Source organism: Xenopus laevis, chromosome 6L (assembly GCF_017654675.1).
Source record: "Xenopus laevis strain J_2021 chromosome 6L, Xenopus_laevis_v10.1, whole genome shotgun sequence".
Lineage (NCBI taxonomy): Eukaryota > Metazoa > Chordata > Amphibia > Anura > Pipidae > Xenopus > Xenopus laevis.
Genome location: NC_054381.1, coordinates 24265354 through 24287159, shown reverse-complemented (window position 1 = coordinate 24287159; position 21806 = coordinate 24265354). Strand labels below are relative to the sequence as shown.

At 40.4% G+C, this 21806-nt stretch overlaps 1 protein-coding gene across 10 annotated transcripts in view; it reads right to left on the bottom strand.

The window, feature by feature from the left end:
* LOC108718781 (abl interactor 1) overlaps positions 1–21806 on the bottom strand; it is a 62651-nt gene continuing 40845 nt past the window's right edge. The window contains exons 4-12 of one of the 10 annotated variants that reach the window (XM_018267219.2): positions 16828–16842; positions 15676–15776; positions 15116–15256; positions 14905–15005; positions 14289–14348; positions 11059–11235; positions 7325–7411; positions 3221–3406; positions 1–735 (exon numbers count right to left, since the gene is read on the bottom strand). In XM_018267219.2, coding sequence (XP_018122708.1) covers positions 560–735; positions 3221–3406; positions 7325–7411; positions 11059–11235; positions 14289–14348; positions 14905–15005; positions 15116–15256; positions 15676–15776; positions 16828–16842 — 1044 coding nt within the window. In that variant the 3' untranslated portion in view covers positions 1–559. The remainder of the gene's footprint in view (positions 736–3220; positions 3407–7324; positions 7412–11058; positions 11236–14288; positions 14349–14904; positions 15006–15115; positions 15257–15675; positions 15777–16827; positions 16843–21806) is intronic. The other 9 variants (XM_018267223.2, XM_018267220.2, XM_018267221.2 and 6 more) reach the window with 9 other exon arrangements.

Genomic DNA, 21806 nt, shown 5'->3' with positions numbered 1-21806 from the left:
TTTTTGGTGTCAGTATCTCTTTAATACGTGTCCACAGAATGGCGGCTGCCTGTTTGACGTGATTGTGAATTCCAAGACTAACAGAAACAAGATTTAAATAATTTATATAGTCTAAGTGAAGTTCATTTTGCTTGACTAACATCATAAAATAGAATTTGGAATTATTTCTTAGGGCAACAGGTCCCCTTTAATTCAACCGGACACCCTCATTCCCCTGTGGTGTATTTAGGTCATCGGATCAACAATGCAGGAGGAGGAATACTGAAGCATGGACAACTGGAGTCGCTGTTGGTAGGTCCCTAAACCAATTTGGTTGCTTGAGGCTTATGGATGTCAGACATTCTACCATACCACATATGAATCAAGGTCTAAACCCTTTCGATGATAGAGCCATGCCCTGGCACCAAATGGGTTAAATAGAAGTCACGGCCTTAGATCAACATACATAGACGTTACCTCTTAAAATGGATTTAAAACCAGATTGAGACTTGATAAGAAACGGACAGTTCTCTCAAGGAACCAGATAATTAAAAAAAAAAAAACCTTTAAAATGCGAGTTTTAATCTGCATAGTGCATGACTGATTCGACGTAATTGCCAGGGAAGAGGCCGGTCACTCCGTTGGAGACCCCTTCGTACCAGCCGTCGTCGTTCTTCTTTATAACGTAAATGATGGCTCCCTCCATAAACGACAGCTCGTCTTCTTTGTCTTTTGAATAGTCATAAATGGCGACCACTGGAAAAGAGAACGGGGGGGGGTTAGGTTTGTCATTAGCTGTGGCATCACTAAATGTCGAAGTACACGATAATTGGCAATAATTAGAAGAAAAATAATTACAGGTACCGGACCTGTTATCCAGAATGCTCGGGACCTGGGGTTTTCCAGATAATCTATCTTTCCGTATTTTGGATCTTTATACCTTAAGTCTACTAGAAAATCATGTAAACATTAAATAAACCCAATAGGCTGGTTCTGCTTCAAATAAGGATTAATTATATCTTAGTTTGGATCAAGTACAAGGTAGTGGTTTATTATTATAGAGAAAAAGGAAATAATTTTTAAACATTTGGATAATTTGGATAAAATGGAGTCTATGGGAGAGGGCCTTTCCGTAATTCAGGGGTTTCTGGATAACGGATCCCACGCCTGTAGCATATGGCCTGCACAGTGCTCTTCCACTGCACCACTATATCCACTCAGACATTCCCATATAAATCAACAGAATACAACTATGTGCTTTTCCTACACTTGTCCATAATGTCTACAAAAAAATGGATTATAGCTCTCCTACAGATTCCTCTCTTGTACTCTAGGCACTACATAATTCCATTTTTTTTTTCTGCTTTGCTTTAGTTAGGAAGAAGTGTGATGTTTACTGCGACTCAGGTGAAAATCGTACAGATCTTGCCTATATATCCCACAGGTATTATGTATGGTGTGCCCATGTGCATTCCAAGTGCAGCTGAGGCACTAGCAAAATGCTGCCGACACCGTGGCTTCAGTCTTTTTTGACCATTTTTCTTTACAGTACCAGAATTCTATTAAATCAGAACGCTTATGTACAGAAGCATTAGGGCAGAGACACACGTGGAGATTCGGGGAGACAAATCGCCTCTTCTTCGGGCAACTAATCTCCCCGAAATGCCTTCAGCACGCAGAGCACTTCGTTTTCCGAAGTCACCCGAAGTGCAAAGGCAACTTAGGAATGTGAAGCACTCAGAATGCCATCCCGACGACGATTTACATTCTAGCCAGCGGGAAGGCAGTTCGGGGAGATTAGTTGCCCAAAGACGAGCCGATTTGTCGCCGGGCGACTAATCTCCTGAATCTCCACGTGCGTCTCTGCCATTAGGCTTTAGGAAATAAGGCAATCTAAGGTCTAAGTCTGAACAACCAAGTGGGGCTTCAACCGAAAAAATGTGTCAACCACTATGTGTAGACGAATGAGAGGTCTGCTTTTGGCTCAAATACTTGAGCTAGCTGAACACTTCCAAAGCCCAGAAAGCTGTGCGAGTCAGCTCTGAGTGACAGCAGACTCCCTTCACCATATCTGCCACCACTAATCTTCTTATCTGCCCTGTACTCTAAATGGTGCATACAGGGTTAAAGAAGCAATAAGCCTCCCTAAGCGAAAAGCCCCTATCCACTACCCTCCACTGCCCCCTCCGTGCTATCTCCCCACTTAGTGGCATGTTTACGAACATTGGAGATAAAGATCGCCACAGATTTTCTGAGATGTCTATGGTAACCAATCAGCAATAAGATTTAAACAGTCACCTACAAGTTAACCAACGCAAAGATCTGATTGGTTGCTATGGGCAACATCTCCGGAAATCTGTGGATATTTATCTCCAATGTTAGTAAACATGCCCCATTGCCTTTTACTTGAAAAAGTGTCCCATCCATGCAGAGTAGTGCAGTGTAGCTCATGAGCACCATCTTTGGAAGATACCAAATATGGCTGTAAGAAGCGCCGGGAGATTTCCTCGGCTCCTTACCTCCCGGCGCGTCTCTCCTCGAATGATGGCACGCATGCGAACACTTCCGGGTTCGTCTCTAAAGTGACGCTGGCGTCTTGACGCTGATCATATTGACGCATGCGTCAAGTCGCAGGCGTCATCAGGATGTGTCTAATTTGAATTTTTGTCGCCAAAGACTGCTTAAACGGCCAGTCCACCATTTTGCTGATGCCCAAGCTGGTTCCAGTTTTTCTGATCCTGCCAAAGCGTTCTATATTGTTGAATTCCTGCTTTTATTTTGCTTTTTGCCTGACTCGTTTCCTGCCGCCTGCCTTGAACCTTTGCCTGACTTCAACTATGTCTCATCTTTGCCGGTACCTATCTCACGATTATTGCTCCGCACTTCCCAAAAGGGCGTCCGTGAACACCAGAACCCACAGGGTATTCCTGTGCGTCCACAAGGTACAATCACCAACCAAGGTTCCAGACAACGTGGCCGTTACAATGGTTCCCATGAGCTTCGCTGCACTACTCTGTATGGATTGGTCAGAATTACTAGCATGGACACTTTTTCAAGTAAAAGACTATGCGAGAGGAAACGGGGAGAGAGGCCAGTGGATAGGGGCTATTCTCTTTGGGGGGGGGGGTTCGTTCTCCATTAATACATTAAACTATGCAGGTGTCATGCAGGCACCCATTTGTACAAACACATGAAATTAAAGAAAATGCAAGATGTCTTTAATGAAGCATTAGAGACTCACCTTTTTCAATATAAGTCTTGGGTGCCCAAATCGGGTCTCCGTCGGCGTAGGGGTCATTGTACTGCACAACAGCAGCTTCTTCTTCTTCATAGTCAACTGGTGGCGGGGGAGGTGGAGGAGGAGAATCATCAAACAAGGGGATCTCATCAGGCGGTGGAGGTGGTGGCGGTGTTGGACTGTCGGCAACTAGGAGCAAAAAAATGAAACGTCCAGCCAGGATTAGGACCCTGCCATGGCATTGGCTTATTTGTTTTAACCCTTTCACACGTCATATGCATTAATGATAGAAACAGTAACGTCAGAAAATAAAAGTGTTTTAAAGGAATGACTCTATAATGTAGTGTTTCCCTGCACTGGTCAAACTGGTGTTTGCTTCAGAAACACTACTATAGTTTATATAAACAAGCTGCTGTGTAGCAATGGGGGCACAGGATACACAGTAGATAACAGATACATTCTGCAGAATCCCAATTATATACTACAGAGCTCATCTCTTAACAGCTGTGTATCCTGTGCCTTTTTCAGCTTTAAATGGCTGCCCCCATGGCTATGAATTAGTTTGTTTATATAAACTATAGTAGAGTTTCTGAAGCAAACACACCAGTCATACTAGAGCAGGACAACAGTAAATTATATTTTCATTACTTTAACAACACTTTTTCTTTTTTTTTTTGGTGTTACCGTTCCTTTAAAACAAGTTCTGAAAGGCCTCTGGGGCCTGAGACCAACAAAGTCCTTCAGAACGTGTGTTTCTTAGCCATTCGTCTAGTGGGAAAATCCAAACGTTGACATGAAAGGGTTAAAACTATTCCCACCCACAAAAGGCCCATACGGACACATGCATTATAGGATTCATGCATCAGCCACAGTATATAAGCTTCTTATCATGCCTCAAAGCTTTAGTATGCCTTTAATGTTATCCACGGAGCATTACTTACATACTACAGACCCTGCATAAATACCCGCATCTTGGTATAAACCTTGGCTAAACCATTTCACAATCCAGTAACGACTGGAGCAGACACTCGTATGGACCCCAGTAATTTAAGTGTGTAAATCTATGTTTTGTTTTGTTTTTTTTAATGGTGGCTCAGGTCAATGCAGAGTTCTGGAAATATGGGACAGGTATATATATTTATAAAGTGGGATTTTGGCCGTTGCCATAGCAGATCGCCCAGACTTGCAGAATAAGTGAGCTGCTTGCTGGCAAAAGGGTCCAGCTCAAAAATTAGATTATATTCTGCACTGTTCAAATGGAACCAATGTCTAGGAATGAATATAGCTGTATTTTACACAGGTATGAGACCCGTTTTCCAGAAAGCTCACATAAATTCCATTTTATCCAAATAATCCAGATTTTTAAAAATGATTATCTCTTTTCTGTGCAGGGCCGGTGCAGGTGCAGAAGGCTCTGGAATTTAAGCGGACGCATAATGGGAATCTGAATTAATTAAAAATCAGCCTTTTGTCATCAGTTTTATATTGAATACACACGGTACATCTTCAGAGGTACAGATCTTTACTGCTAAAGGGCTGTGGTGGGCTGGTATGGGACCTCAAAACATAACGTGAATGTTTTTTTTATTTCCTTTGCAAAAAACTGCCTTTAGAAGAAATTTAATTACAGCCTTTGTAGGTTTCAATAGAACATAATATAAATTAATATATAATATAGATATACCCTTAATTGTGCTGGTTCCAGAGCATGATAAGCTCACAATGTTTTATTCTTTATAAAATGTATTAAAATGTCATCAGGTGGAAGCCAAAGGGGGTGGATCAGCAGCAGGTAATGCGTCTAATAGAAAATAAGTCCCACTTCTGTTACTTAAAGGAACAGTAACACCAAAAAGTGTTATAAAGGAATAACAATAAACTGTATTGTTGTGCTGCACTGGTAAAACTGGTGTTTGCTTCAGAAACGCTACTATAGTTTATATACACAAGCTGCTGTGCAGTCATGGGGGCAGCCATTCAAACACAGGATACACAGTAGATAACAGATAAGTTCTGAAGAATCCCATTGTATACTACAGAGCTAATCTCTTATCTGTTGTGTATCCTGTGCCTTTTCTCCTTTTTCAGCTTTGAATGACTGCCCCCATGGCTACACAGAAGCTTGTTTATATAAACTATAGTAGTGTTTCTGAAGAAAATACACCCGTTTTACCAGTGCGGGGCAACACTACATTATATTGTCATTCCTTTATAACACTCATTTTTTGGGGTTATTGTTCCTTTAAGTAAAAGATGTGGGACTTTCCTTTAATTTGTATTGAAGTATGTGCAGAATGCTACCTTCCCTTATCATATATGTGATGCAGTAGGCCCAGTTCTGCAATAGGTATGTCTGCAGTTGTCTAGAACTCCGAACCATGGTCTTTTGCAGAGCTGTCACTGCAGTGTATGGCCAGCAGATGGCACTGTATAGCTCTCTACACTTGGGTCTTTCCTATAGCAATGGTGTAAATCATAGGAATACTGTAGTATGGGGTGTGTGCAGTGTGTACCAAACCAAATATATTTCTTCAGTGTTGGTTTGCTGTGCATTTCATAGGTCTGGGACACCACAAACGACTGGAGACATAACCACCGCTCATTCATAAGCATACAACTATTGGCACAGACAGATCACAAGACACAGAGTAACAGGAATGCATATACAATGGGACACACACACAGTTCCAAATTTCTCCCTTCCTGACAAGCACAGGGCCATTATGCCACAACTCCTAAACTCTTAAAGGGTTTCCTAACTGCAGGACAATAGCCTTAGATGCTCCCATTTAAAGGGAGAGTAACATCAAAAAATTTGTGTTTTTAAAGTAATAATATAATGCAGTGTTGCCCTGCACTGGTAAAACTGGTGTGTTTGCGTCAGAAACACTACTATTGTTTATATAAATAAGCTGCTCTGTAGCAATGGGGGCAGCCATTGAAAGGAGTAAAGGCTCAGGTTACATAGCAGATAAGTTCTGTAGAACATAATGGTGTTATCTGTTATCCACTATTTAACCTGTGCCATATACAGTAGCCTTTTTTTAAATTTTAGTCATTGCTACACAAGCAGCTTGTTTATTTGAGAGGGAGAGAGAGACAGGAATTATATTAGCTTACTACATGGCCAGACGTAGAAGGCGGCTACCATACATTTCATTACTTCCTACAGAGTGTTAGCTTTGCAGGAGAGGCATATATTGCTCATCAGGGTTGCTGTGACTGCACCGGGAAAGACAATATGGATGGCAATGGGCATATTCAACATATGTCAAAGTACTACAGTATGCAAAAGAGAAGCTTTTGGTCACCCAACCCATTCTGTCGCCTTTAAAGGTATCTTTTCGTCTTTAAATTAACTTTTAGTTTGATATTCTGAGACAATTTGCAATCGGTGTTCATTGATCATTTTTTAACTTTTTATTCAGCAGCTCTCCAGTTTGTGATTTCAGCAACTTGGTTGCTAGGATCCAAATTACCCTAGTGACCATGCACCGATTTGAATAAGAGACTGGAATGTGAACAGGAGAGGGCCTGACTAGAAAGAGGAGTTAACAAAAGTAGCAATAACTAGAAATGTGTAGCCTTCCAGAGCATTTGTTTTTTTAGATGGGGTCAGTGAACCCTATTTGAAAGTTGCAAAAACCACAAATAATTTCAAAAACCAACGAAATAATAGGTCAAGATTGCTTAGAATTAGCCATTCTATAACATACAAAGAGTTAAATTAAAGGGGAATTACTCCTTTAAAATAGAGAATCCTATACTAAGTAAGAATGAATAGAATTAAGTAATATCTCTCTCTCTCTCTCTGTCACTTACCTCACTAGTAACTGAAATATGCCTTCAAACACACAAAGAACATGCAGTTGCATAGTATTTCAGCAGCTATTGGTACACTGCTTTTTTTAAAATGACTGGCATACCCCCAACACAAGCCCCCATGCAGAGTTTACTGTAAACGTACGACCTTTAACGAAGGAGAACAGTCTGGCCCCACACCACCACACCCCCCAAACCCACTGGCTAAGCGCCCTTGGCAGCCATCTTGCTCGCCATGCAGACAGAGTGAGGCCTGGTGATCGTCAGCAGTGTGAAAGGACTTACTGTTTTCCTGCACCCTGGCCACGAAGCCTGTGAGAGGGATCTGTGGAGTCAATTGAGGCATGGGGGGAGGGGGAGAAGCGATAGAAACTGGAAGCAGCAACACCAAATTGCAGCGGTAAACAAGAAAAGAAAGACAACAAGCAGCAGTCAGTTACGGTGACCAAAAGCACAACAGTTACAACATGTGTGTCAATGAGAAAATAAAACACAAACAAAACAACTGCCTGGGACCAGATTGCCTCCATATTGGTTCAGTTTCATAGAGTTAAAGGAAAGCAATTCCCCCCCATATCTGTATGTGATATAGTTTTACTGAGCACTCAGCCTTAGGGCTATTCCACACGGGGAGATAGCCTTGCGTTTGCGGTCGCGGCGACAAAGCGCCGCGCCAGTCGCCGCGACCGGCGCAGGCGACAGTTTTGTATGGGCGCCTATGTAAAAACGCCTGTGCTAACCACACGAGGCGATGCGCTTTTCAACAGTCGCCTGAAAATGCCTCGCCAGGCTTTTTCAGGCGACTGTTGAAAAGCGCATCGCCTCGTGTGGTTAGCACAGGCGTTTTTACATAGGCGCCCATACAAAACTGTCGCCTGCGCCGGTCGCGGCGACTGGCGCGGCGCTTTGTCGCCGCGACCGCAAACGCAGGGCTATCTCCCCGTGTGGACTAGCCCTTAGTCGTATGTAATCCTATACTGACAAACTTCCCTCTGGCTCTTATCAGGCACTGTGCTCTCACACAAAAGCAAGGGCACATATACCCGCTAGGTTACATTAGCCAATGGACAGGGCTGTATTTTTTAATTACACACATCTTCCTGTTACTGATCAGCTGACAGGAATAGTGAGGCTTCCAATGATGAGGGATATGCAGAACATAACAAAATGGTGGCTCAAAGGATGTAATTGGGTTTTAATTATTTTCATGGGTCACTTATTTGAAAATAAATTATCTGGTATGTCTCTGTTCAGAACATATAGTCCTCTTTTAATGCATATTCGCTCTAGCTATTGTCTTGGTGGATCTGCATGTGTCTATTCAACCTCAGCCATGTTGTAATTTCCTCATAAAACATGAGTTCTAAAAACAGAGGAGGCAGACAGGTCTTGTGGTGCATAAAGCCAGAAACTGCAGTGACCATTCCTTTAAAGGTCCAGCAACAAATACTTGGTTCCCTTTACTTATTATAAAATATCTGATATAGAGGCAGAGACCAGGCTTACAACCCCAGTATAAATTGATAATGGCACAGCAGAAGCCATGTCTATATACACAAGTACAAAAATACATACATATATATATATATATATATATTATACACAATTCCTCAGACTGAGAGGAAACCATAATGGTCTATAAGACTTGCAACAAGCATTATATGTATATGGAACCATTTTATCTCTGCTACTGAACCTTTAAGAGTTTTGTTTTTTTTAACATGCAATTTTTAGTACTGACCGATTTAGCGGATGTGATTGGCATACCCATGTAACAAAGTGAGCAAACAATAGTGTGTGAATTTAATGCACAATAGCTGCAACATTAACTTATCTGGGTTATTTCATTTAAAGTGGACCCGTCACCCAGACATAAAATTCTGTATAATAAAAGTCCTTTTTAAATTAAATATGAAATCCAATTTCTTTTTTTTATTAAAGCATTCATAGCTGTTGTAAACGCATTTAAAAATATCAGCTGTCAATCAAATATTGTCTGCCCCTCCTCTATGCCAGTGGCATAGAGGCGGGGCAGACAATTACTTTCACTTTCCATTCAGCACTTCCTAGATGTCACTGCTCTCCCTGCATTCCCCCAGCTCTCTTCACCATTTAATTGTGTAACCAGGGCATGGGGATGGACATTGGGTCCCTGTCCCCTGGTGCACAAACAAGATTCTGAGATGATACAAGGCTTCTCTTAATAACAAGTTCCACAAAATGGCTCCTTCCTGGTTGGTATAATTATGAGTTCCCAGACTGATGGAAACAATATTCAAATAATTTATACAGTGTAATTAAAGTTCGTTTTGCTTGACTAACATGATAAAATAGGATTTGGAATAATTTTGTTTGGGTGACGGGTCCCCTTTAAGGTCAAGTCTACTATAAGTAGTATTATGTAACTAGTGCACTGTAATACACTTTGTATTTCCTTTAAAAAGACCAACTGCAATTACTTTGCTTTCCAGTAATAAATGTGTAGTTGCCAGGGTCAATGACGTTTTTACACACACACACACGTGTGTGTATTAGAATAAAAATCAACTGCAAAGTTGCTTAAATTAAAAGTAATGTTAAAAACCTATATAAAACTATGCTTAATTACATCTTTAAATAAGGCCATAATTGTTGATGGTGGGTGAGAATTGCAATTATTAAAGCCTTAACAGTTTAAGAGTTATGGGGCAGTATACACCTTTCCTCAACATGAGCACAATAAATAGGACTTGTGCTGAAAATTCATTCTGGCTATACTTTTGATTTATAGTTTCCTAATATTTTACAGTTATAAAGCACTAATGGAAAATGACAGAAACAAGAGTGTACAAATTGGCATAAGTGCAATTATGAGAATAGGCAAAAGGTATGTTCAACACAAGCCCAATTTATTGAGTTACTTGATGAAAAAGGTGGGTAGCCTACCGATGTTAAGTATTGATAAAGATTGATTTTTTTTTATACATGTAATATATTGGAAAATAAACCAATGACATATTGCCCTAGACAAACAGCACACAGACAAACAAAAAAAGACAAGTGAACAAACCAGAAGGACTTAAAAAAAAAACATGAAAATATAAAGCAGCTGAGGCATATAGTTATGAAATAATAATTCAACTGCTTTCAGTCATGATGAAAAGATAACTGTCCTGTTCTTCCCAGCTTATTTTCTCATACAGCCATAACATGTAAACCAGCTGGTAAAAGGCTTAAAGGAATTGTTCAGTATAAATATAAAAACTGGATAAATAGTGTTCATTGTGCAAAATAACTGATGCCTTAAAGGAGAAGGAAAGGCTAAAATTAAGTAAGCTTTATCAGAAAGGTCTATATAAATACACCAGTAAACCCGAAAATGAATGCTGCTCTGAGTGCTCTGTCAAAATAAACACAGCATTTCTTTCCTTCTATTGTGTACACATGGACTTCTGTATCAGACTTCCTGTTTTCAGCATAAACCGCCAGGGCTAGGGCTTGAGCATGCGCAGTTTGCTCCCCCTCCTCCCCCCCCTCTCCCTGCTGTAATCGGAGCCCAGAGTATGAATGAGCAGGGAGAGACTAAGGCAGGAAGTGATGTCACACCAAGCCAATATGGCAGCTGCTATCCTCAACAAACAGAGAGCGCTTCTAGAGTTGTTTACGCAGGTATGGTAAAGCATCTTGCAGAATAAATGTAATTTTATAGCTTGCACTATTGTGGCTAATCTATTGGCAATAAACTTCCTTCTCCTTTAAGCAGTATAGTAACTCCTATCAACTACTGGCCCAATATATAATGCATAAAAATGTATGCACTGCATAACCTATGCCCTCACACAATCTAAAAGGCCAAAATATTTGATTATTCTTTTTCAATTAAACAGAACTGGGTGTATTTCAGAATCCATGTTATTGAACAGCTGAGGAAGAAAGGCCACTCATCCTTCTCTAGAACAGGTGCTCTACAAGGATGACCATGAGTTGTATACACATGAGTTGTATACAAGGGCAGCATAGAAAGCAGAGAAGCAGCTTACTTGAGTTCTGAGAGTAAAGTGGCCCGCCGTTGACATGAGGTTGGCCAGAGAACTGAGAAGTCACAGAAGGAGTCCGTCTGTAGCCACCCGAAGAAGCAGAGGAAGTGGTGGAGTTGTGCCGAGATATCTGCCTGGTCATTGAGCCAAACTGGGAACCCGGTGCTGAGACTGTGCCCACTGCAAAACGATATGCCAGCAGCGATAGTATAGAAAGCAAGGTTAGCGTCAGTAAAGCAGTAAGAAGGGACCAGGCTAAGCACCGACATCACCCAAATTGCATTTAGACGTAAATGCAAAAATACAGTTGATACATTTGCGATCTCAATTTGCAATTGGTTTTCATTTTTTATTATTTAAGGTTTTTGAGTTATTTAGCTTTCTATCAGCAGCTCTATGATTTGCATTAAACACAATCTGGTAGCTAGGGTGCAAATTACCACAGCAACCATGCATTGATTTGAATAAGAGACTGGAATATGAATCGGAGAAGACCTTACTAGAAAGATGAGCAATAAAAAGTAGGAGTAATAATAAGTGTGTAGTCTTACAAAGCATTTTGCTTTTTAGATGGGGTCAGTGACACCCATCTGAAAACTAGAAAGAGTCAGAAGAAAAAGGCAAATAATTATAAAACTATAAAAAATAAATAATGAAAACCAAAGAAAAGGTTGCTTAGAAATGGCCATTCTATTACTTACTAAAAGTTTACTTAAAGGTGAACTACCCCAATGACATATCTAGTCATTGGGCTGCATTACTGCACCATTAGAGGAACCAATGATGACACCGGTTCTCAGAATATTCCGGCCTGCCCAATAAAATTCTGTACTGATTGGTCAGTTGGGTTGCTTTGGGCCTCTTCATAAATAGATGTTGTGGTTTTGGTCAAACACACACACACACCAATATCAGTCTGTGTGCAAAACCCTATATAAACAGAAAGAGAGTGGAGGCATGGTGTGAAATAATCTAAATATAATCAATTAGAAATTCTGTACCGTTTCTGAAATAATCAAGTTTATCTTCACTATCCCTCTCTCAGCATTCTTTCTTCATTCAGGAGTTGGGTGTCGGATAATCATTAGATCCAATATCTTATAGGAGGGCTCCTTTTGCCTAGAAGATGTAGTAGAGCTCACTCTAATAAAATCACCAGAAATCCTCTATAATTTGGGCAAAAGGCAGTTATTTTGCTAGATTTTGTTTGTACTGGAATCAGTTAGCTGTGTGAGCTCTAATACATCTGCTAGGAAAGGAAGCCCCTGTAAGATATTGGATCTAACCGTCAATGAATATCTGACACCCAACTCCTGCATGAAGACAGAGTGAAGAGAAACAGATGCTGAGAGAGGAACAGTGAAGATAACTTGATTTCTGAAACGATGCAGAATATTTAATTGATTGTATTTCGAAAGTTTCTTATTTCAGTATGATGAAGCTTATGTTAAATTTTCACTTTCGCAATAGTTCCCCTTTAAGAACCTACAACTAGAATTCACTGCATCAAGGGTCAGCGCATGCAGTCCTTCAGCTGGCATTGTCTCCAGTGCTAAAGCAATCTTCCAGGATTTCTCCTCTCCATTTACCAAGGAATGTTGAGGTCATATTTTAGGTAGTTACTACAAGGCTGATGGTTGATTCTGGTTGTGGTGGTACAGTTTAAAGGCCAACAACAAGCCATGCCCAATAGATCTCATCCCTTTTCCCTTTACTTAATCACAAACAACCTCAGTTAAAAATGCAGTTTTCCTGGGGAGAAATTAAATCAATTATTTCAACAATCCATCACCAAAGAACGAGTTAGAAATTAGCGGTTTAGATGCATGCCGTCTGCTACATACTTATTCTTGAACACTTTCCTTTTTGCCAAGATGCATTGCATGTTCTGGGTTTTATATAATATACAGCAAAAACTGACAGCACATAACTTCAGTATCTGTACAATACCCAGCATGCACCAGCAGAAGCAGATTACAAAATTGCTTCTACAATATATTTATTATAAAGGTTTTGTCTAGATCTGATGGCAAGGAAAGTCTGCAAGATGTAACCTACGAGAGGCCTCTCAAATGAATGCTCTAAACAAGCTGATGGATATTGATTGTTCTGGCATGTCTGTTTGCTTGCTTGCTGCTAATCAGTTAATAAACAAGTAAATGGAAATTAAATGTGATGTTCTATGGATTTTCTTCTTCTTGTGTTTTTCTTTGCCCTGTACACAAATAGGGGAAGTAATTCCCTGCAATAACAGACCAATTACCGTAATGTAGGAACATGGAAGGGGGGAAATCCAACACTTTATGCATTCCAAAGAACTTCCCAGAAATATTATGGCAGAAATTAAGGGGGAATGTCATATTCAAATGTACTTTAAATAGATTTACTATACTAAGATACTTTGTCCAGCTGCATACAGAATCCTTTTTTGAATTCAAAAAATCTGATTGAAAAATCTTATTTTTTTTTTTAACTGCATCAAAAATGTGATACAATATAATACCCATTGCTTTAAAGTTACAACATATATATGGGCAGTGGTCCCCAAAGCTAGTGTGAGATTTGGTGGGGGTGCCCATGTGCAGTACATATAAAAGCTCAGTCTGGTAGGGTGAGATTTGGGGTGAAAACGCATCTGGTATCCAGCAAATTATTGTAACTACAGACCAAGAACTGATATGAGCTACTGGGTGCTCCAATCAAAATAGAGTGACTACCAAGGGGGCTTAAACTGAAAGTCTGACAACCACTGTAGTAAGGTTTCTGATTCAATTTAAGTTTTCAGCCAAATATGAACCCTGCAAAAAAAGTGCATTGGCTGAATCCTGGATTCCATGCATGCTTATATCTAACACAGATTTATTCGCTGTCTCTGGGTCCAGCATGACAGTGGTCCATTTAATGAAGGCAGCAAGGCTGATCAGTGAGCAATGGGCATGTAGCCCAACACTAATCACTCTGTTGAGTGGATTTCTATGAAGTAGCCATCTGGCAAGCTGTATGGTACTTTGGTGTCAAATTTTAATATCTTACAATATATGTATCCAAATAAAATCTTGAAAAATATCAGCTGAGATAAGCATTCACTTCAGAGGCCTTCAAAGAAAAATAATCTACAGGGAGTTATTAGATGAGTAAGAACAAAATTAATCCAGACCCCAAAAGAGGTCAATACCCTATTAACACCACAGATAATTGAACCAACATCTCTAGGTTTAGTGTCAAGGTCTCACCTTGTGCTGGTGGAGGAGGTGGAGGAGGTGCTGGTGGTGGAGGGGGCCCACCAAAGATACCTGGGGAGTGTTGGGTAGTAAAATCAAGTGTACTGTCAGGCAAAGCCAGAAAAGCTCTGGCATCAACAAAGTTTCATAAGAATTTTAAAGAGCAAATGACAGAAAGCATTCAGGTTAAAGGGACAGTACCATTTAAATATAAATTTTTTACAATAATGTCGAGAAAGAATGTTGGGCACGAAGACCTTATTTGATGACATAGGAGAGTGGGAGCCTGTACTCTAAACTTTGATAAATGAAGCCTACTTTATTCTCACATGTCATGTCCTTTTAAATTAGGGTTACTAGATAACTTCAGGGATACATCCAATAAATGCATGTTTCAAGTGATCTGGTAACCCTACTTTAAGGTTTCAAATTATTCTGATAAAAATGGATGCAGAGGAGGCCATTTATTGCTGTAAGTAAAAAAAAAACCTTGCAGGAAAGTTAATTTTATACAAAATTAATAAATCTAGGTCATGAGCAAAACTTTTAACATATTGGGATTTAAATACCATTATTATATTATTCTACAATACAAACAAAAGAGCACCTCAAGTTTTCCAGAATTTACCTTGTCCAATAGTTGGGGGAGACGGTGTGGGAACAGCAATGGGAATCCCAATACTGCTGCTTCCACTGTTCTCTCTGCTGCCACTTCCACCACTGCTACCGCTGTTAAGCAAAAAGGAAGTCAGGAAATGACAGTTGAAAACTTTTAAGTACAACAATGGGTGCAGACAATCAGGTCTCGGGAGTCCATAAAGCAGTTGAACATTGCGTACCTGTGTGTTCTCGGTCTCTGGTTGAGCGATGCTGTTCTTCCAGGACTGTGTTGGCTGCCAAGTCTAGCTGGGCTCGTCATGTAATCATTCGGAACAGTCGGAGGCTTCACAGGTTCCAGGGTTTTGTATGGGGTGTTTCGCCTTCAAAGAAACAATAACTCTTTACTAGAACAGCTTGGCATAGAACATGTCGGATCAGCTTCTCCTTTCCCATTCCTGAAAGGGAACTTGGTTAAATATTACACAAAGCTGTCCATTGGGTGTCACAGCCCCTGTCAGAGAATGACAGTTTCTGAATAAACGCGTGAAGATGTGTTGGAGCTCTAAGTGGAAGGGCTCTATAAAAATCAGTCTTTCGTTACTTTCTGTAATTTAACCGGCATAGATATACATCTATAAAGGTTTCCATTAATCCGGCATATTATGGCCTCCTTCATGCCTCATTCAAACCATCTGTTTTCTAAGTACAAAAAATGTACATTGCTGTCCTTAAGGCAAAGGGCACATAGGGGTATGGTCCACCTGAAAGTAAACGCATTGATGAAGTATTGGTTACTTACCCCAAAGTTCCTCGGCTAGGCATTGGGGGGCTGGGAGGCTTCTGCGTGGGAGGATTGGTCCTAGTCAAAGTGCCTGTTCTTGCGGCCTGATTGCCTCCATGCTAAACAAGAAAGATAGAAACAAATTAACACATGTTCTTAGCTGTCTGTTCAGAACTAGGTTACATTTTGTACTGGCTAATAACCTAGGAAATGTGAGGGTTCCCAGACATAGTTTCCTATGGTTTCCTCATAACTCTCCCCAATTTGTGGAATTCTGTAAATTAAGTTAAATACAGCGTAGACCTGTTTACAAAGAAGAGGGAGGAAAGTTGGAAGTTGGGAAGCAGAATGGTCTGTTTATTGCATTCGTGCCAGGCTCTTCCTAGCATCCTGTGCACCACTAAATAATCTAGGGGTGCAAAAAAAAAAAAAAAAGAAAAAAAACAGGCCCCAGATGAAATCTCTGCTAAATCTAAAATGTAATTTGACCCAATGTGAAAGGGCATCTTGCATAATTCACAAATATATAAGTAAATGTTCTCCTGATTGAACTCAAGAAAGTTCACCTTGGATATATGCTTGCTATGTAACCAATTCTTGGCCAAAGAAGACCACCACCCCAAATCAGACAGGAAGCCAGATGTGTTAAATGAAAAAAGCCTCCTCAAATATATTTAGTTTTCATAAAAACTGTATTTGTGAATGTCCCCAGCAGCTGTTACATCTAAAGGAACTTGCACTTTATTGAACCACGAAGCTGCTTTGCATGATCAGTTGTTTTGATTTACTAAATTGTGCTCAAGATTACATTATCCTCGTGTCAGGGTCAGTTAGGGCCCCTTAGGCCTGGTGTTATGTACCAGAGCAGTGAACCTTGTCTGGGAAGCCTTCCATAAAATGCTAGTCAAGAAGCAGGGCATGTATAAATAAGGAAAGCACTACAGGTAGGTTAGACAAATAAATGGCTTGGTTACAATCATGATGCCAATACATACAATGATATATTGCCACATCACGCTGGACTGAAGTACTACGCACACATATGTTACTACATGTCCAGAGGAAGAGGAGGGAGAGAGAAAGAGAGGATGCGAGTTGTAACGGATTGATAGCTTGGCAGCCTCTTGTTATAGGAATATTTGGGTTCAAATGATAATTAACACCTCTTACCTTGGCTTTTAGCCACTTAATGATGGCACAGGGGAAAACAGAAAAAAGGCAAAACATTAAATGAATATCACAATACATACGAGAGGTCAGTTATATTACAGACATGTGGTTCTATTTAAGGAGGCCATACACAGGCTGACCCATACAGTACTCTAAATGGAACAGACAGATACAAAGGGCCATAAACCCTCCTCTGCATTTCCTTTTGGCTGTCCAATGGAATTTTCCATCAGGATCAACAATTAGTCTACATGGCTTCCCAATGTGCTATATGTGCCCAGATGCTTGGGCCCTATGGGAGAAATTGTCCAAACTGCCAGACCAAATTTGGGCATGTATGGCCAGCTTAAAGGGATACTGTCATGGGAAAAAAAAAAAAAAAATTCAAAATGAATCAGTTAATAGTGCTGCTCCAGCAGAATTCTGCACTGAAATCCATTTCTCAAAAGAGCAATCAGATTTTTTTATGTTCAATTTTGAAATCTGACATGGGGCTAGACATATTGTCAATTTCCCAGCTGCCCCAAGTCATGTGACTTGTGCTCTGATAAACTTCAATCACTCTTTACTGCTGTACTGCAAGTTGGAGTGATATCACCCCCCTCCCTTTTTCCCCCAGCAGCCAAACAAAAGAACAATGGGAATGTAACCAGATAGCAGCTCCCTAACACAAGATAACAGCTGCCTGGTAGATCTAAGAACAACACTCAATAGTAAAAATCCATGTCCCACTGAGACACATTCAGTTACATTGAGAAGGAAAAACAGCAGCCTGCCAGAAAGCATTTCTCTCCTAAAGTGCAGGCACAAGTCACATGACCAGGGGCAGCTGGGAAATTGACAAAATGTCTAGCCCCATGTCAGATTTCAAAATTGAATATAAAAAAATCTGTTTGCTCTTTTGATAAATGGATTTCAGTGCAGAATTCTGCTGGAGCAGCACTATTAACTGATTCCTTTTGAAAAAAAAATTTTTTCCCATGACAGTATCCCTTTAAGGCCCTGAGTCTACAAAACAACAATTCAGAATTAAGCTGGCCATAGAAGCAAAGATCCAATCATACGAATCCTTGATTCGTACGATATTCGGACCGTGTGTGGAGAATCCCGACATTTTTTGTCCCATGGAGATCGGCCAGGTTAAAAGATTTGTCGGCTGCCGATAATATCTCTGCATGTATTGCCGATCGTACGATTTTCAGTGGGAGACTGTCACTAGCTTTTGTCGGACATAACTTTCATACGATTGCTGTCAGGGGCAGAACATCGGCTGATCTGTTGTATTTCTCATTTAGTTGATCTGAAAGGTTAGTGGCAGGTCTGGAGATGGGGAAGTCCAATCGTTCGAGGATTCAAACGATCGGATTTTTGCATCTATGGCCAGCATTAGACTGGAAGAAACAACATACTCATAGAATTAATTCTGATATTAAGCTCTGTGCTGGGCAGATTTCTATCTTAACAGAGGCAATGTCTTGAGCATCCTAAAGTGATTAACATGGACAGGAACTGTGGGTTAAAGAGATCTTGCTTCCAGGATAAAGTGTTTTTCTTTAGACTCAATGAGATAAGCAGGGTGTATCTTGGCTCCAGTGCTAATTACCCTGCCTGTAGAATCCTTATGGCAACCTTATTTACTTGTGAGTCACTTTCAAATGTAAAAAAGAGTTGGGGAGCAACACAAGCATGAAAAAGTCCCATGGGTGCCAAATAAGGGCTGTGATTGGTTATTTGGTAGCCCCTATGTGGACTGGCAGCCTACAGGAGGCTCTACTTGGCACAATACTTCGTTTTTATGTAAATAAAACTTGCTTCCAAGCCTGGAATTCATAAATAACTACCTGCTTTGAAGACACTGAGAGCAACATCCAAGGGGTTGGAGAGCAACACGTTGCTTGCGAGCTACCGGTTGGGGATCACTGCCTTATGGTTTCCAGTCTGAAAATTACAACAATTCTGCCAAAAGTCTGTTTTGTTGGCTGTTTGTACTACTGAAACATCTGAGGGGCCATCAGAATACAGTGTATGGATTACACATGACTTTTAAATATCCTCCCTAAGAATACACAATAATACATACATACGCTATGAATATGACATTTATAGTGCTGGAATAAGCATTCCAAGTATGAGACTATAAACTGGTAAATGCTAGGAATCCAAATAATTACAAGAGGATTGTGTCACAGGCAACCCCACCCATAATAGGCCCTTCATGAGATCATCCTCCAAACGTACAAAAACACGTCCTATTTTTGAAGCTTATGAAATAATGCTTTAACCTGGGGTTCCAACAAACAGCCAAGGGCCTCAGAGTTCAATACAGTACAGGTATGGGACCTATTATCCAGAATGACATGGGGTTTTCCGGATAAGGGATCTTTCCGTAATTTGGATCTTCATACCTTACCTTATGTCTACTAGAAAATCATGAAAAAATTAAATAATCCAAATAGGCTAGTTTTGCTGAAAATAAATATTAATTATATCTTGGTTCAAGTACAAGGTATGGTTTTATTATTACAGAGAAAAGGTTAATAAAAATTTTGAATATTTGTATAAAATGGAATCTATGGAAGATAATTAGGAGCTTTCTGGATTACAGATCCTATACCTGTACTCCAAAAGGGTCAATGTCCTTCCCTAGGGCTTTATGCAGCCACAATATTTACCCTGCACGGCTGAGTAAGTCTAACCACACATCCTTATTATCACTCACGGTCAGCTGTCATTGTAAAAAGTGCTGGTTAAAGACCACAGCTTCCGCATTAAAAAGGAAGAGCAAAGTGTAGGCTCATGCAAAGTCAAAGCTCAGGGGCAGTTTGGAATGAATATACAGCTCTATAAACTACACATAAATAGGACAGGATAGTAGAGCCCTTCATATTAACATAGTAAGTAAGGTTGAAAAAAGACACACGTCCATCAAGTTCAACCTTTTTTTTCTTTTATCTGCCTAACTGCTAGTTGATCCAGGATCCAGGAATGCAAAAAACCCATTTGAAGCCTCTCCAATTTGCCTCATTTGGGGAAAAAATCCTTCCTGACTCCAAAATGGCAATCGGACTAGTCCCTGGATCAACTTGTACTATGAGTTATCTCCCATAACCCTGTATTCCCTCACTTGCTAAAAATCCATCCAACCCCTTCTTAAAGCTATCTAATGTATCAGCCTGTACCACTGATTCAGGGAGAGAATTCCACATCTTCACGGCTCTCACTGTAAAAAACCCCTTCCGAATATTTAGGTGGAACCTCTTCTTCTAATCGGAATGGGTGACCTCATGTCAGCTGGAAAGACCTACTGGTAAATAAAGCATTAGAGAGATTATTATATGATCCCCTTATATATTTATACATAGTTATCATATCTCCCCTTAAGCGCCTCTTCTCCAGTGTGAACATCCCCAATTTGGCCAGTCTATCCTCATAGCTAAGATTGTCCATACCTTTTACCAGCTTAGTTGCCCTTCTCTGTACCTTCTCGAATACAATAATGTCCTGTTTGAGTGATGGAGACCAAAACTGTAGGGGATATTCCAGATGGGGCCTTACAAGTGCTTTATACAGTGGAAGAATGACCCCTCCTCCCGTGACTCTATGCCCATTTTAACACAACTCAAGACTTTATTTGCCCTTGATGCGGCTGACTGGCATTGCTTGCTACAGCCAAGTTTATCATCTACAAGGACTCCAAGGTCCTTTTCCATAATGGATTTGCCTAGTGCAGTCCCATTAAGGGTATAAGTGGCTTGGATATTCTTACATCCCAGGTGCATGACTTTACATTTATCAACATTGAATCTCATTTGCCACTTAGCTGCCCAGATTGCCAGTTTGTCAAGATCCTGTTGCAAGGATGCCACATTCTGGATGGAATTAATTGGGCTGGATAGTTTTGGGTCATCTGCAAACACTGATACATATTATGGAGGTTGTATGAATCCTTTCCTTCCCTTTGTCTTTTCCATAAAATAAAGGTGTTTCACTGCTGAACAATAGGACTCTACATTTACTTACAGGAATGGCCAACAAACAATAGTCCAAGGCACACCTGGGCACAGGCTGAGGCACTCCTTGATATATTATCCATTTCACAATTACTCCAAACGATGATTAGATTACAATTTATTTTCTTAAATAAGAAACCATTCGAGTTCACTCAAAGTATAAAAAAAAACTCTTAACATTCGACCTTTGATAAATAATCCCCTATGTGTAAAGGTGGAACATTCCAGCATGACAAAAGCTGGCCATAGATGTTGAGAATTTTAAAAGATCCAATCCTTCTCGGAACGATCGTACGAATTGACCATCAACTAAAAAGACCAATTTGGCAGGAAAACAAAGGAGAGCTGCCTGCTTGGCCCTGCAAACATAGATAGATTGCTCTGGGACCGACAAAGATTTTTTGACCTGGCCGATCAATTTGCCGACAGATGTCGGCCGAAGAATTGTAAGATGTACGATCGTTCGAATCCCACTAACCGCACAATAATTTCGAAGGATTGGTCGGACTTCTCTAAAATCGGTCGTACAGCAAGAAGAATCGTCGCGTCTATGGGGAGCTTTACTATGGCAGAGCCTGGAGAGCCGGTTCTGTCAGGCATGCAGGGCTGAAGTCGCTACTTCTATAGTCTGGATTACAGTTTACTGTGCTGCAAAATTAAGATGTAAGTAATCTCAAGTATCTGCCAGAAACACATTTAATTGCCACGGTTCTCCCTGCTACAGCCAAAGATATAAGCCTAATATGAGGTCGGAGGTTAAAAATAAACAGAGTAAATGGTTTTACAATCATTTTCCTCTTTAAATCTAAAATTTTCCAGCCGGATGTCCTGCCCATTATTTTTAAAAACTGACTGCCGCCTCCATGTTGTGGTCTTGCTGCTGAGGCATCTGTGCCACCCTTCCATTCCATGTTAGTGTATTATATACCTTTATATCAGCACAACAAAGACAAAGGAAGTGCAACCAAC